This window comes from Pteropus medius, unplaced genomic scaffold (assembly GCF_902729225.1).
Source record: "Pteropus medius unplaced genomic scaffold, Ma_sr-lr_union100, whole genome shotgun sequence".
Taxonomy (NCBI): domain Eukaryota; kingdom Metazoa; phylum Chordata; class Mammalia; order Chiroptera; family Pteropodidae; genus Pteropus; species Pteropus medius.
In genome coordinates this window covers 1803210-1816993 of record NW_024349227.1, presented here as the reverse complement: position 1 = coordinate 1816993, position 13784 = coordinate 1803210, and the positions used below count along the sequence as shown (strand labels likewise).

At 48.7% G+C, this 13784-nt stretch overlaps 1 protein-coding gene across 5 annotated transcripts in view; it reads left to right on the top strand.

The window, feature by feature from the left end:
- NFASC (neurofascin) overlaps window positions 1–13784 on the top strand; it is a 173181-nt gene that overhangs the window by 104547 nt on the left and 54850 nt on the right. For 3 of the 5 annotated variants that reach the window (XM_039881796.1, XM_039881798.1, XM_039881797.1), the window contains 3 exons: window positions 1394–1590; window positions 1998–2120; window positions 4553–4723. In XM_039881796.1, the coding sequence (XP_039737730.1) occupies window positions 1394–1590; window positions 1998–2120; window positions 4553–4723 (491 nt within the window). Of the gene's footprint in view, window positions 1–1393; window positions 1591–1997; window positions 2121–4552; window positions 4724–9045; window positions 9097–13784 lie in introns of all 5 variants that reach the window. The other 2 variants (XM_039881799.1, XM_039881795.1) reach the window with 1 other exon arrangement.

The window sequence follows — 13784 nt, the reverse complement described above, 5'->3', positions numbered from 1 at the left end:
TTCTGGCCTTGTCTCTGGTTATTTATGTGCACGTCAGCACCACGCGAGGTGGCAGCAGACACGAGTGAAGCCAGCTGTGTGCCAGGCTCTGTTAACACTTGTTCCTCTGTTTAGACTTGTTCCTCACGCTGTCCTGTCGGACCATCTCACTGCCCTTCGGGGAAGGACGTTTGTCCTTGTAAAGTGGAAGTGAAACGGAAGCACAGAGATATTAAGTACCTTTTCCAAGGTCATTCAGCTTGATAGTGGCAGAGCCTGGATTTAAACTCAGGCCTCTGACACCCCAGGCTGGGTTGGTTTCTCCTGAACAGTAAACACTGACCATATGGAGATGATACGCTATCCAACCCTCATCTTTAAAGCAGCTTTCATGGGCTGGAGCTATCAGGAGCCTCATGCCGGATTCAGATGCAGACGTGACAGGACCCCATGTCAGGGCTGTGTGTTGGCAGGAGGAACGAGGCAGGGCAGAGCCCCGGGCTGTGGCAGCCTCTTCTTTCCTCCTGGGCCCTGGGTTTGCAGGAGCTGCTCTAACTCAGAGCTGTGAGCCCAGAACAAGCAGAGCCTCCCTCACCCATGAGGGCAGAAGCAGGAATCACCCTGAAGGATCAGGCAGGGTCTGGGTGACCTTGCTTCTGACATTTTGGTCTTTCCCCCAAGGTTCCTTTGTGGGGACAGTGACTCTGTAGCACTGAGCAACCAGTACTGTTCCTGCCTCTCGTTAGGTTATATCCTGGGCAGTTAGACACACGGCCCACCAGAAGAAGCAGAAGGGCATTCTGGTCCCTTCACCCTGGGGCTCAGTTTTATGAAGGCTGCTTTTTCTTTCAAAGCTGCACCTCCTGGGCTATAAGTGTGGCCACTGCCTTACAGTCTCCACCCATCGATCAGGGGCACAGATAACCTGAACCATTTCACTTTGGCTTTAGAGTCAGTTATCACGTAAAGAGGCAGGAGGAATAGAGACAGCTCCCCATGCGTGTGGGTTGGGTGAAATATGAACTTGTGTTTGCATTCCTAGGTGGAGGTCAGTAATGCCCTGGGGTGGAAGCAACAGCTGGCTCTGGATAAAAAATTAAAAGCACTGCCTACTCCAAAGAGCAAATCCCCAGGGGCTACTTGGGTGTCTACTACTTAGAGCCATGACTCTCAGCCTTGGCTGAGTAAAGGTTCTGGCAAGGACCTGCCCCCGGAGATTCGCTGGGTGGAACCGGGGACACAGCATTACCTCAGACTTCCCAGGAAGTTCTGCCACTCAGCCAGGACTGGGACTCGGGTGTGAAGGTGTGATTTGGGGGCTGAGTCAAGGGCGAAGGCCCTGAGATTCTCAACTGGAGCCCGGAACCCACCTTGTTACTGTTTGTTGCCCCTGCCTGCCCCCCACTGTCCACAGCTTCCACTGGACTCGCAACAGCAGGTTCTTCAATGTCGCCAAGGACCCCCGGGTGTCAATGAGGAGGAGGTCTGGGACCCTGGTGATTGACTTCCGCAGTGGCGGGCGGCCAGAGGAGTATGAGGGGGAATACCAATGCTTTGCTCGCAACAAATTTGGCACAGCCCTGTCCAATAGGATCCGCCTGCAGGTGTCCAGTGAGTAGCGTGGGGCACGGGCAAGACACAGTCCTTCACACATGGAGGGGAGGGCAGGAGGGGCATTCCAGAGGGGCCGCCTTTGCCCTTGGCCTGTTGGCGCATTGCAGCCCTGAATGTCCTGCCTCCTTTTCTGCCTCTGAGCAGGGGCTCACCTTCCCCAGCTCAGAAAGATTCCTTGTAAAGGAAGCTTCCAAACCAGAGTCTTGAACAACTTCACCGCTACCTTGGGCACAGGAGGAAGCTGGGCGGGGCGGGGAGCCTTTGAAGATGTGCGTCCTTTCAGACGAAAGGCCTCGCTTAGACTCCTGGGCCCTGTCCTTCTCTCCCGCCTCCCTTGTTCTCCTGTTTCCCTGTCTCCATCTTGGATGCCTGCCTCTGACCCCGCTCTCTGTGTTTCTCCCCAGAATCTCCCCTGTGGCCCAAGGAAAATCTAGACCCAGTGGTGGTTCAAGAAGGTGCTCCCTTGACGCTCCAGTGCAATCCCCCACCCGGACTTCCGTCCCCAGTCATCTTCTGGATGAGCAGCTGTAAGTCTTAGAGGCCTGGTGTTTTATGTCTCTTTTAATCTTAGGGAGTGGGGTAGGCGTGTTAAATGGGGAGGGCCTAGAACACCTTGACTTGTGAGAAGCAGATGTGAGGTGGCCACATGGCACAGAACACAGGATCTGTAGAGAGAGGCTGCTTGAGCTCATTTCCTAAGACTGACTGTTGTTAGCTGTGTGATCTTGAGCAAGTTGCTTAAATCTCTGGGCCTCACTTTCCTCTTCTCGAAAAACAGAGCTGATAATTGTACTTACCTAATAGAATTATTGTAAGAATAAATAAACTAAAACATCCAAAGTGCTTATGACAGGACCAGTACACAGTAAGTGCTCAGTAATATTCGTGATGATGAGCAGCAAGAGAAAAAGGAATAAGGAAGAAGAAGAGAAACTGTGTTTTTCAATAGGCCAATTGAAGGCAGGCTGATAACAAGACCCCTCTTTCAATCCTTGGTTGATCTGGATTCACTCTTCTTGTAGGACAGTATGGGGGGATGAAGGAATGAAACCTTTGATAAAGGAGTGATGGGGAGATAAGGTGTTTGGAGCAGGGGGACAGAGCGCCATCATTCAGAGCTCGTCCTGGCCCGGTTTTGGAATGAGACGCATTTAACCGCTCTAGACTTGTTTCCCTCAGAACTTCCTGTGTTTTCAATCAAACAAAAGACAGCGAGCAGGGCTTGGGGGAGCATCATGAAGGCGAAGGGAGGACTGCTATCTGTATATCTTCCTGGCTTCCCTTCCCGGCTTCATTTCTGCCTCCCCTTCCCCCTCCTTCCATTCCTTCTTCCCTTATATGCATCATCCGTCAATCTATAGACCCTCCTGCCTGCCTGCCTATCATCCATCATTTTCTCCATTCCTGAATTCTCGTCCACGAGGCAGCACGTGAGTTGTTTTGCAGAGCATGTGTGGCTTTGTGCCCAATCATTGTCCCTCTTTTCCCTCATCACAGTGCTCATCTGTGGGGAAGGCTGCCTGGCCACAGGCTGGGGTATTGTTTTGTTAGCTAACAGTTCAAACTCTCCCCTCTCACCCCCTGCATCGCACTCGTCACCAAGGTGTGTCCATGCTACCTCCCGAGCAGATCTCATGACCCTCCCCCTCTTTCCGTCTTCACTGACATCTCCCCAGAATAGACCACCACATTTCCCTGGGTTGCAATAATTATCCATAACTGGCCTTTCTGGTCTTTCTAAAAACATAAATGCGACAGTTTCATCATATGCTCAAAGCCCATCATTGGCTCCTCCATCACTTCCGACAAAGCCTGGACTCCTTCTACTGGCACACGGTCCCCTTCCTGGTCTGGTCCCCTCTGCCTCTCCAGTCCTTCACCCGTCTTTGCCCGCTTCCCCCCTACTCAGGTGCTGTCACTTTAGCACAAACTGTTCCTGTTGCTTAAAACCCTCTTAGCTTCTTTCTCCTCCGCCTGGTAAATGTCACGTAGCCTTGGAGCTGCAGCGCGAGGCCCCTAGCATGGACTGGCTGCTCCTTCCCTCAGCTCATCCGTTCTTATCTGGACTTCCCACTCACCACATTGTATTGCAGTTATTTGTTTATCCACTCTCTCTGCTACTAGACTGCAGGCTCTTTGAGGACAGGACCTGCCTTTCTTATTCATCTCTTTAACCCTTATGGAGCACAGTGTCTGCACAGAGTAGGCCTACAGAAAATCTCTGATAAGCATCATTAACCTTGTGCTTTAAGAAATGGTGACTTAGAAAATACTCATGGGGGATAGGAAGGAGTTCACTATGAGTAGTCAGCCTTAGAGGTATACTTTTGCAAACCTCATAGCCTGGAAACCTGGCCATTTAAGTTTACATCAGATGCAGTGCTTGAAAGAACATGGATAACATAGGCAGCATTTTCAGCCTAAAAAGCACACAGTTTCATCATTTTGCATCTGTAAAATTGGACGGCATCCTAAAATTGTTGGTATGTACCGTTAATTGGTTTGCATCTTACAATTATAATTAATAATGCTTTTTTCTTTCTTGGCGGGGCAGGGGGAGGTTGGAAAATAAAACGGGTGAATTTGACTCCTGATTTGGGAGCATCTGAAGGATTGTGTCCCCTCCCTCTGGCCTCAGCGCTAGCCAGATCTTTTGTGGCATGAACAGGAGATAGAAAAATCTGGTCCTAGAGCATGGACATGGTGGGCAGGCGGGTCTGAATCTAAATCCTACTCTTCCCTCACCGCTTTTGCAACCAGAACAATTAAGTCCTCTGCTTTCTTATCTGTAAAATCGAAATAAGCCCCACTTCAGAGTTGAGAGTGAGATTAGACCAAATAAACTGGAACCCCTGGCCCCACCTGGCCCTCTGTAGGTGCTCACTTGCCAGAAACTTCATGATTATTATTACTGTTCCAGTTACTGCTAACCTTCCACTGTCCCTCTGCTTCCTTATAGCCATGGAGCCCATCACTCAAGACAAGCGGGTCTCCCAGGGCCATAACGGGGACCTGTATTTCTCTAACGTGATGGTGCAGGACATGCAGACCGACTACAGCTGCAACGCCCGCTTCCACTTTACCCACACCATCCAGCAGAAGAACCCCTTCACCCTCAAAGTCCTCACCAGTAAGTGCAGGCCTCTGCCTGGGGCTGGGGGCAGCAGTCCACCTGGCCTGAGCGGCCCAGGCACCTAGGTCTGGGGAGAGCATGGTTCCCAGGACTGACCTAGAAATCCTTCCAGCTCACTGAGCCCGAGCTACTTCAGCTTCCCTTACGCCACATCTCCTGATTCTTTGCCTTGAGTTGAGTTTGGCTTTTCTCAGACTTTGGTGGAATCAGAATCATCTGGTGAACTTGGCACCATCCCCAGGCCCAGCCTTATCCTGCCTGTTTCTTCCTCATTAGCTCCCAGGGGATTTGGACACTGCAGGATTTGAGAAGCACTGCTTTAAGTGGCCATCCGGCATCCCTCTCATGTCTTCAGCTTGATTATTATTTTTTATTTCTAGTCATTGTTTGATTATCTTTATTTCTAGAATAAAGCCACAGCATGGAATATCCAAATTCGTAGGTACACCTACGTGAGTTGTATTTGATTCTGTGAAACATACGTGCTAGACCATATGGAATCGCCGTGTGTACGAGTTGCAGATTTATGTTTAGTTTTATTTTTGTTTTTACCTTGATTCTGTTTGGTACCAAAGCAGATCAGCATTTCCTGACCCATTATAGCGTTGGTGACTGTTTACAAAGGAGAGAGAGAAGCCAGTCAGTTCAGAGACACACTTCTTTCCAGGGACCCCGCTGGCCTGGAGCTTTGGCTGCAAAGCTCTTAGTCTGCTCAGGACATTGAAAGTGGCTCTGCCGGTTTACACAAAAACTTATAGCATGCTTTCCACATAAGAGCCCCCATCCCCAAAGACTTTACTCTGTCTAACTCAGCTGTGCGAATGTTTTCAATGCTGTGGACAGTGGCAATTGTGGGAGAGGCCAGGCAAAGGCCACTCCGTGGGCACTGGCAGCTTCCACAGGTCATAAAAGAGGCTGAACTCTGGTTTCTAGGAGCCCACATGCAGGTGGTTGATGATGCCTCCTGGGGGGACATGGGAGGCAGGGGAGAGGCTTGGATGAACTCGTCCTCACTCAGGACAAGTGGGGGCCTGACCCCCTTGTGCTGTCTTCTTTCCTCATGAGTCCCCGGCCGTGATGAAAATAGGCCGTGCTGAGAGCCAGCCCATGGCATCGAGGTGGATCCGCAAGAAGCAGCTTCCTTCCTGTTCCCCTTCTGCTATTGTGGGGTTTTTTTTCCTTTCTCTTTATTTTCTTCCCTTTTCTTTTTCACTTCCTTTCTATTTCTCCTCCCTTTTTCTTACTTTTTCTTTTCCTCTCTCTCATCTTCTCTTACTTTGACCCCATTTTATCTGCCTCTAATCCTCCCTCTCCTGCCTCTGCAGGTCCCCCCCACACACACTCTTCTGAGCTACCCTTAATTTGATAGCCAACAGGTTGGCCAGAAACTCAGGGACAGTTCCTGCATGTTCCTGGCAGGGTCACCAAGCTTCAGTCTGCTGGCTGCCTCCTCCCTGGCTTTCTTATTCTGGTCCCAGGCCCAGAGAGGAGCCCCGGAGAAGAAATTTGGGTTGTCTGAGGTGTCTCCTCAGTGCACATCAGAGGTGACTGCCTGCCAGCTGGCCAAGCTGGGGAGGACAGCGTGGTCTGCCCAGAACCTCAGAGCAGCCTTCGAAGCCAGGACAAGGCTGGCAGCATCAGGCCATGGGAGGGGCAGGAATGTCACAAGCAAGATGCTCACTGAGTTGATCCCTGGATGGCCCGCAGTGCCATCACCTGGATCCCTTTCTGCCTGCTTGAAAGAGGCTTGAAGTCAGCTTACTGTTTGGGGACTGAGTTGGGTGACTGTGTTGGGCAGAGACCTCCACTGTCACACAAGATAGAGGCAGGAAGATGGAGGTGGTGAAGAGCCTTCCTCTGTGGAATTAAGCAGCTAGAGATGTCAATCATATTTAGAAGTTGGACTTTCCAGAAACATCCTTTTGTCTCTGGTCAGGGATGTTGGTTTCTGCTCCATTTCTGGGTCCCCTGCTCCACTGAAAACTGCTCCAAATGCTGAGACACCCCTGGGTGCTGGGCACAGAAACTTTTCAGCTTCCTGGACTCTCCCAGAGGCGGCTTGGACCTGGAGCTGGTTCTGGCGTCTGCCCCCTCTCAGGTTTGGGCTCAGTTGCTTAAAATTGCAGTGCTGCTCCCCATACTTCCCTGCCTGGAAAGGACACAGGCTTTTCCTTGTACCTTCAGAACCAGGTCTGGAACTAGGAGGCCAAACAGCCAAGTCGGGACAGCTTCCAAAGACTCTGTTCTCACCAGTTTGCCCACTGGAGAAGAAATAAATCTCACCACAGCCATTTTGCATTTCTTGCATCAAAGGAAGGGGAGAAAGGTATCTAACATAAAATGCTGGGCAATCTAAAATCATTTTTAAATTTGTTTTGGGAGGTCAGTGAAAGACAGACAATGGAGTCGGGCTAACAAAGACATGTCTGCCCCACTTTGCCTATGCCAGAACAGGTTCCAGTCCCTCCTGGTCCCTCTGCCACAGCAAGAGGCAGTGGTAGTAAGGGAGGAGGGTTCTCCCTGAGGCAAAGGAGTACTAACCCTGCTTCCTTCTAATGTCTACTGTCTAAATGATGCTCTTAAAGGAGCCAGAAGTTCTCCCTGAATTTGTTAGATGTGCTCCAGAATTTACAAACTGTGAGGTCCAGTCTGAGCTCAGGTCACTTCTCTGGAAAGAGATAGGTTCTATTTCACCTGAGCATGAAAAAGGCCCTATCATCTGTGTGCACCCCTGTCCTCTCCCTGGAGAGGGGCATTACCTCCTGAGTCCAGCCGTGGTCTCGCCTACCCTTTCCCACTGCCTCTTCATTCACTTGCAGTTCAGTTCTCACCCTTAGCTCCAGATAAACCCAAGATGACTCCCAAACACAGGCTAAGTCTTTTACCACAAACCCCATCTTAAAGGATAGTTCTGATTACTGAAAATCTTCCTACTGAGTGTTATGCAGATTTGGGATTCATTGCAATGCAGTCCCAGAAAAGAGCTCTCCGTAGCCTCTGCAGTCAGTGGTACAGGCTTTGAGCTGTCTTCAGATATGCAAATGCCCGGGCATAGCGCCTCTCCTCCCTCGAGCAGTTGGACCGTGTTCTGGGCTTCTTAGGGCTGTCTGCTTGGCTTCCAGTCAGCTGTTCCACCACCTCCGCCGCCCCCCACCCTAGGTACTGTCAAAACTCAACCCAATAGCTGGAAGTAGACGGTGGTAGAAGAGAGAAATCTACTTAAGGATGTTGGCGTGATTATGTGCCCTATTGCAAAATGTCTTTCTCATTGTGGGTTTAATGCCCAAGGGCTTTAATTACCTACTGTTGGAACCGAGACCACTGGTCTTGCTCCTTAAGGAATGTCTTCACCCCAAGACAGTCTGGAGAGTTCTGATCTCCAGCTAGTCAGCCGGCCTTTCCCAGTCCCTAGTGTAGAACTCACAGCGTTTGTGTGGCACGTATACTCGTATACTCGCACCCTCTCTCCTTCCCTCCCCTTCACTCCCCTCCCCTCCCTCCCTCCCTTCCTCTTTCTCTCTCTCTCTCTCTCTGTCTCTCTCTCTCTCTCTCTCTCTCTCACCGCCCCCTTGCCTCCCAACCCCTATCCAGGCTACCTTTCTAGTCCTAAATCCAAACCTCAGCCTAGCGCTCCCCACCTCCCTGGACCACTCCTAGCCTCAGGAGTCCTTTCTGCCCACAGGCACATCTCAGAGACCAGGTCGGTGCCACCGGTCAGGTTGGGGGCGCTTTGCTGGCAAGCACAGGATTGTTGGGCTCTGCCAAGGGTTGCTCTGTCGCACTCCGTTGATGAACTGTTTCTCTTGGACTGTCTTTTCTCATTTACCTCTCGCTCCTTGCAACTTAGCTCCTGCTCAGGTAGGACTTTGCTTTTTCCCCAGGGCTCACTAACACTCCTTTCTCTTTAGCTACCCCCAGGGCTGGCCTGATCCAGAGACCTGGGAACTGAGGATTTTGATGGGAAGGAGTTGTTCAAAAGGCTGCTACCGGATACTGCTAATCCTTATCTCATTTGTTTGAAACTGTAGTGGGACCAAGTAATTAAAGGTCAAGACTAATTTTTTTAATTAAAGAAGAAACTTATAATGCCTTCTTTTGCAGGATTTAACCTTTTCTTCCCTTTTTGGGCTGTTTTGTGTTGCTTGTTCTTCACCAAGCATATTTCCTTTCCAAATATGCCGTGTCTTTCCTTTGCAAAAGACTTCTGGTGCTCTCCCCGTTGTTTTTGTGGCTCTGCATTTCTGTTTGTTCTATCCCCTGTATGCCTCCCTGACCTCTCCATGGCCTCCTGTTTGCTCACCCTCTTTTGTTTATTGCAGACCACCCCTATAATGACTCGTCCTTAAGAAACCACCCTGACATGTACAGTGGTGAGTCGCTGTGGTAACCTTGGGAGTAACCTTGCCTGTCCTAACCCCAGTTTGGCTAACTTGACTGATACCATGTCATTAACTTGTGCTGGGTGGCAGGTCTGACAGTTGGCCAGGCCAGGGTGCCAGGGTACCACCTCTAGAACACTGCTCACCAGAAGGACAGTAGCCAGTTGGGGGTCCGAGGTAGCTGATGTCATGGCGTGGGCCACTCATACTTGCAGACCTCCAGTTGCTGAATTCTAGATAAGTTAGTCAAGCCAAGGTAGGACTTCAGAAGAGTTTCTGGGAGGGTTCGGTAGAAACTTAGAAGTCAATGGTAGGTAGATGGGGAATATTGAGGATAGGTGAGTGCCCACAGTAAGGAAAAAATAGAAAATCTAGTCCTATTAGTGGTTTAAAGAGGATAGAAAGCTTTGTAGTGTGTGTAGTTAACTCTTAAGTATCTGGTTGTAAATTGCCTGCTTTGTAGTCTAGCCATAGCTATTGGAGATACCGTGTCTCCTGTCTCTTGTCTCTTTAAAATCCGTCTGGGAAATAGGAGTGAGAGTTCAACTCTGAGTTCCGTTTCAAGATGAGTATAAATGAAGTCGGACCATCAGTTGTATTCTGACACCTGGGCCTCTTCTCTCCTCTGGGAGTGCACACAAATCCAATGCCCGCCGGTCCACACATTTGCAAGTCATGGAACAGCTTCCATGAGGTGTATTTCTAACTCATCACACAACTGGTTGCTCAAGCTGATTAATAGAATAATTAGCCATTTCCACACCTGAGTTACCCCACCATGACTCAAGAATGTCTTGTTTGCCCTGAGCAGCCAGAGGAATCATCATTCACTGACTCTGGTGAAGCAGCTGGCCCCCATCATCAGTTTGCCTAGGAAGCTGCGGCTGCAGGTCCCCAAGGGGGTCATTGTGGGCTCAACTAGATAGGAAGTGTCTGCATTGTGCTGTGCTAATATAAACAATGATCAGTGTCTGGAGTGGGGGATGGAAAGAGGGAGTGAGAGCCAGGGAGAGAAGCAAAGGCTCTAACTTGGCACCGAAGCAGCTAGAGCCGCTCTGAGATCCTGCCAAAGAGATTTACTGCCTGAGGAAGCTGGGACCTTTGTTGGATGCTGGGCATTGTTTGTTTGTTTGCAAAATAATGGGGCCAACCACCATTGTGTCAAGAGCCCCAGAGCACTGGTGTGGAATGTGCCTTTTTCTAAATTGGATTCCGGCAATCTATTATGGGAAGTAGTATATATCAGAGCCAGAAGGTCTCTTAGAGACCACCGTGTCCCAGCTCCTTGCTGTATACGATAAACTATTCAGGGGATGTGCATGTGGAGTTGTTTTATCAATGGAATAAATCTGAGTCATTCCAGCCACTTAAACCAGTTTGTGACCAGTGGTAGATATTACAAGTGAATGGGTGGGAGTTACAAAAACCATCCAGGGCTATCAAATCAAGCAAAGCTCCCAAGTGCTTACATGAGATTGACCCCTTCTCTCTAATCCAAGGTAGAAGGGGGCTGACCAAATATAAAGCCAGCTGAAAAGGATATAAAGTCAAAGTGAGGCACATGTTAAACAAAGGACAACTGGGTTGAATACTTCTAGAAAGAAATAGAAAGTAAAAAAGAAGGAAAGATGGTCCTCTCTGAGTGCTGCACAGAGAGACACAGTGCACTGAAAAGTGCCTAGTGCATCTCTGTGCTTTGCTTTGAAATATGGCATGTCTCTTTTGTGGCAGTAGGGCCACTTGATAATTATATTTTGTTCCAGTGATTTCTACAGAGGTTTGGCATCCTCTGAACATATGCCAGATGCCGCCTGACTTGCCACTTAGAATTCATCCAGGCCAGGAGACAAGGACAGGAGTGTGCCCTCTGAAGCAGACGGCCTTGAATTAAATTCAGCCTCCAGGATGTGCTACTGATTGACATTGGGCAGGTCATTTAACATGTCAGATCTTTACTAGACAAAGATCTCATCTGCAAAATGGGTATATTATCTTCCCCATAAGATTGTTGTGAAGGTTAAATACAATAACATGCATATGGTTCCTAGTTTGTTGTCAGACACGTCAGTAATTAGTGAGTTACCCATCGTGGTGTTAGAGGGAATGGTTTAGTGTTGATGATATCAAGTATAATTGTTCTGTGCTTCTGAAATTAGGAGGGACTCAGGGTTCTTGAAGAAAAGCCAAGGGGAGAAAGGTAGACATGATTATGGGAAGAAAGTACTATGGACAGAGACATTTTAGGGCAGATCAGGAAAACCAAAGCTGTTCAGATCTCAGTTGTGCTGAAAACTGGATAAGAAAAAAGCTCCAACTACTGAATGAGGGATTTGGGTTAGATTTCCTGGCAGTGGAATATATTAAATGTACTAGACAACAATCTTTTCTCATCTTCTGGGTGTGTGGTCAGCCAACCCTGGAGCCAAAGAGGCGATGAGATGCCCGGGATGCAGCCCGTGAGTTTTGAGTTCTGAGAACTGAGAGCAGCAAGTGGAGGATCCAGCTGCCCCTGAAAGCTGCTTTTTGCAAAGGTTCTTGGACACATTCGATTCACGGAACTGTCTTCTGGTAACACCAGCACTTGACGGGGGAGCAACTCGGGTTTTCAGCAGTCCTGGCCTTTCGTCTTGCACAAGACAATTGAGGTGTTTTTTCACTGGCCCTTTAAAGCAAAGGTTTTTGACACTGTCACTACCTGATATCCCCTTGCTGACCAGATTTTTCTGGAAGCCCATGAGCCCACCCTCAAGCCACAGCTCTGAGAGCCGAAAAAGAGAGACTGTCCTTGGCCAGATCAGATGGGGCCGCAGGAGAAGCTCTTCCTGAATCCAGGTGGACACGAGCTCTGGCATCTGGGTTCTGAGTTTGATCAGGTATTAGGTCCAGACTCAGCCCTGAGAATCAAGATGAATAAGAGAAGCATCATCAGGCTGGACAGGCTCTCAAGGGAAATCCGCCTCTATGGTAAAAGAAAGGGCATCCTGTGACATGCTAGGAAACTGTCATTTTCCACCATTTAGAGTCTTGTAGCATCTCATATAGCAATCACCTGTGTCTCAGAGATTCTTCCTGGGGCTACTTCTCCAGGAAAGAAATCAGCCACCCTGCCTTGGGAGCAGCGGCTCCCGAAGCCACCAGTTGGATGATCCTTCGTAAATTGTCATGTAGGTCCCTCCTGTTGCAGCTGACCACATCTCTTCACAGCCGGCCCTTTGGGTCCAGCCTCCTGTCCATAATGATATCACGTGTCACCCCAACTCCTCTTCAAGCTTTCCGTGGCCTTAAGAATCCAGTTGAGAACCCTTTGGAGCCTCTTAGTTCCCAACCCAGCTTCTTCTTTTTCAGCTTGGGCCTGAGTTTATTTAATAGCCACCAAGGAGAGATGAAATCTTATCTAAATTGTAATAACCATGTATGGTGCCAGGTGGATACTAGATGAATCAGGGAGATCACTTTGTAAATTATATAAATGTCTAACCACTGCGCTGTACACCTGAGACTAATATTGAATGTCAACTCTAATTGATAAATGAAAATTTAAAATAATCTTATCTGAGACATTTAAAACAATATTTGAAGAAAACATAAGAGAAGAGTTTCACTACTGTAGCTCATTAAAACAAAAATATCTGTCTCCTCCACCTCTCTTGCCCTTGGATTTTGGTTTTCTTTGCTCTGAGGAAGAAAGATATTCCCAAAGCTGACTGTCAGAAGTAGGGACAAGTGGGATACCCCTCTTTAAAGAGAGGCAATATAGAATAGATGTTAGACACAAGCTTTGGCGCTAAATGGTCCAGAATCCAAACCCTCACTGCATGCGACCCTGGCAAGCCTGTTGACTTCACTAAGCCTCTGTTTCCTCGACTGCAAATGATGGTGATACCTCCAGGTTTGCTGTGAGGATTCAACATGATGATGTAGATAAAGTTGCTAGCACAGTGCATGGCCCATCATGAATGCTCACCAAATGGTGGCTCCAGTTATTACCTCTGACTTCTAAGATGTTCTTCCCTATACTTTTGAGTTTTGGCTTGTTTCCCAGTAGCTTCTCTCCTTTTGGGATAATTCTGTGGTTACTAGCCCACATCCGACACATGAAATACTGCTATAAACTTTTTGTAGTCACAGCTGCAACATGTGAAGGCACAACAGCAGGACTCTGCTCACCTCTCCTCCATCCCATACTTATTGCTTTGCTGGTCACGTGTGCTGCATGCCATGGTGTGAATTAAATGTCCACAGGGTCACAGATTGGTTTCTGCAGATTGTGTTCCTGCGGGAAGGAGTATGCCAACTGAGTTGGGACGTATTTCACATAATCCTAGGGTTCCTGGCTCTCGACAGATTCACCAGCCTGACGCCAGAGCTTTCTGCCCGAAATCTCCTTCTCCTTATGGTGCCCTTGACCTTGTGTTGTCTGGCTGTTTGGGTGATTCCAAGATGATGGGTGGGACGAAGCTGCTGCTTTGGTTTCAGGCTTCCCTCGTACTGAGAGCTTTATGCTATAAGAGTTTATAGATATAGATGGTAACCAATTAACCACATAATGGATTAACCCCTTCAGTAGCCGCTGTTGTATGTGTGTGTGTTGGTGGGACAGATGAGGACATCTACAGAGGGAGAAGTAACATGGGGGGTAAATCGTTGCCTTCCTTTTGTTCTCCCCTTGAATTCATTCA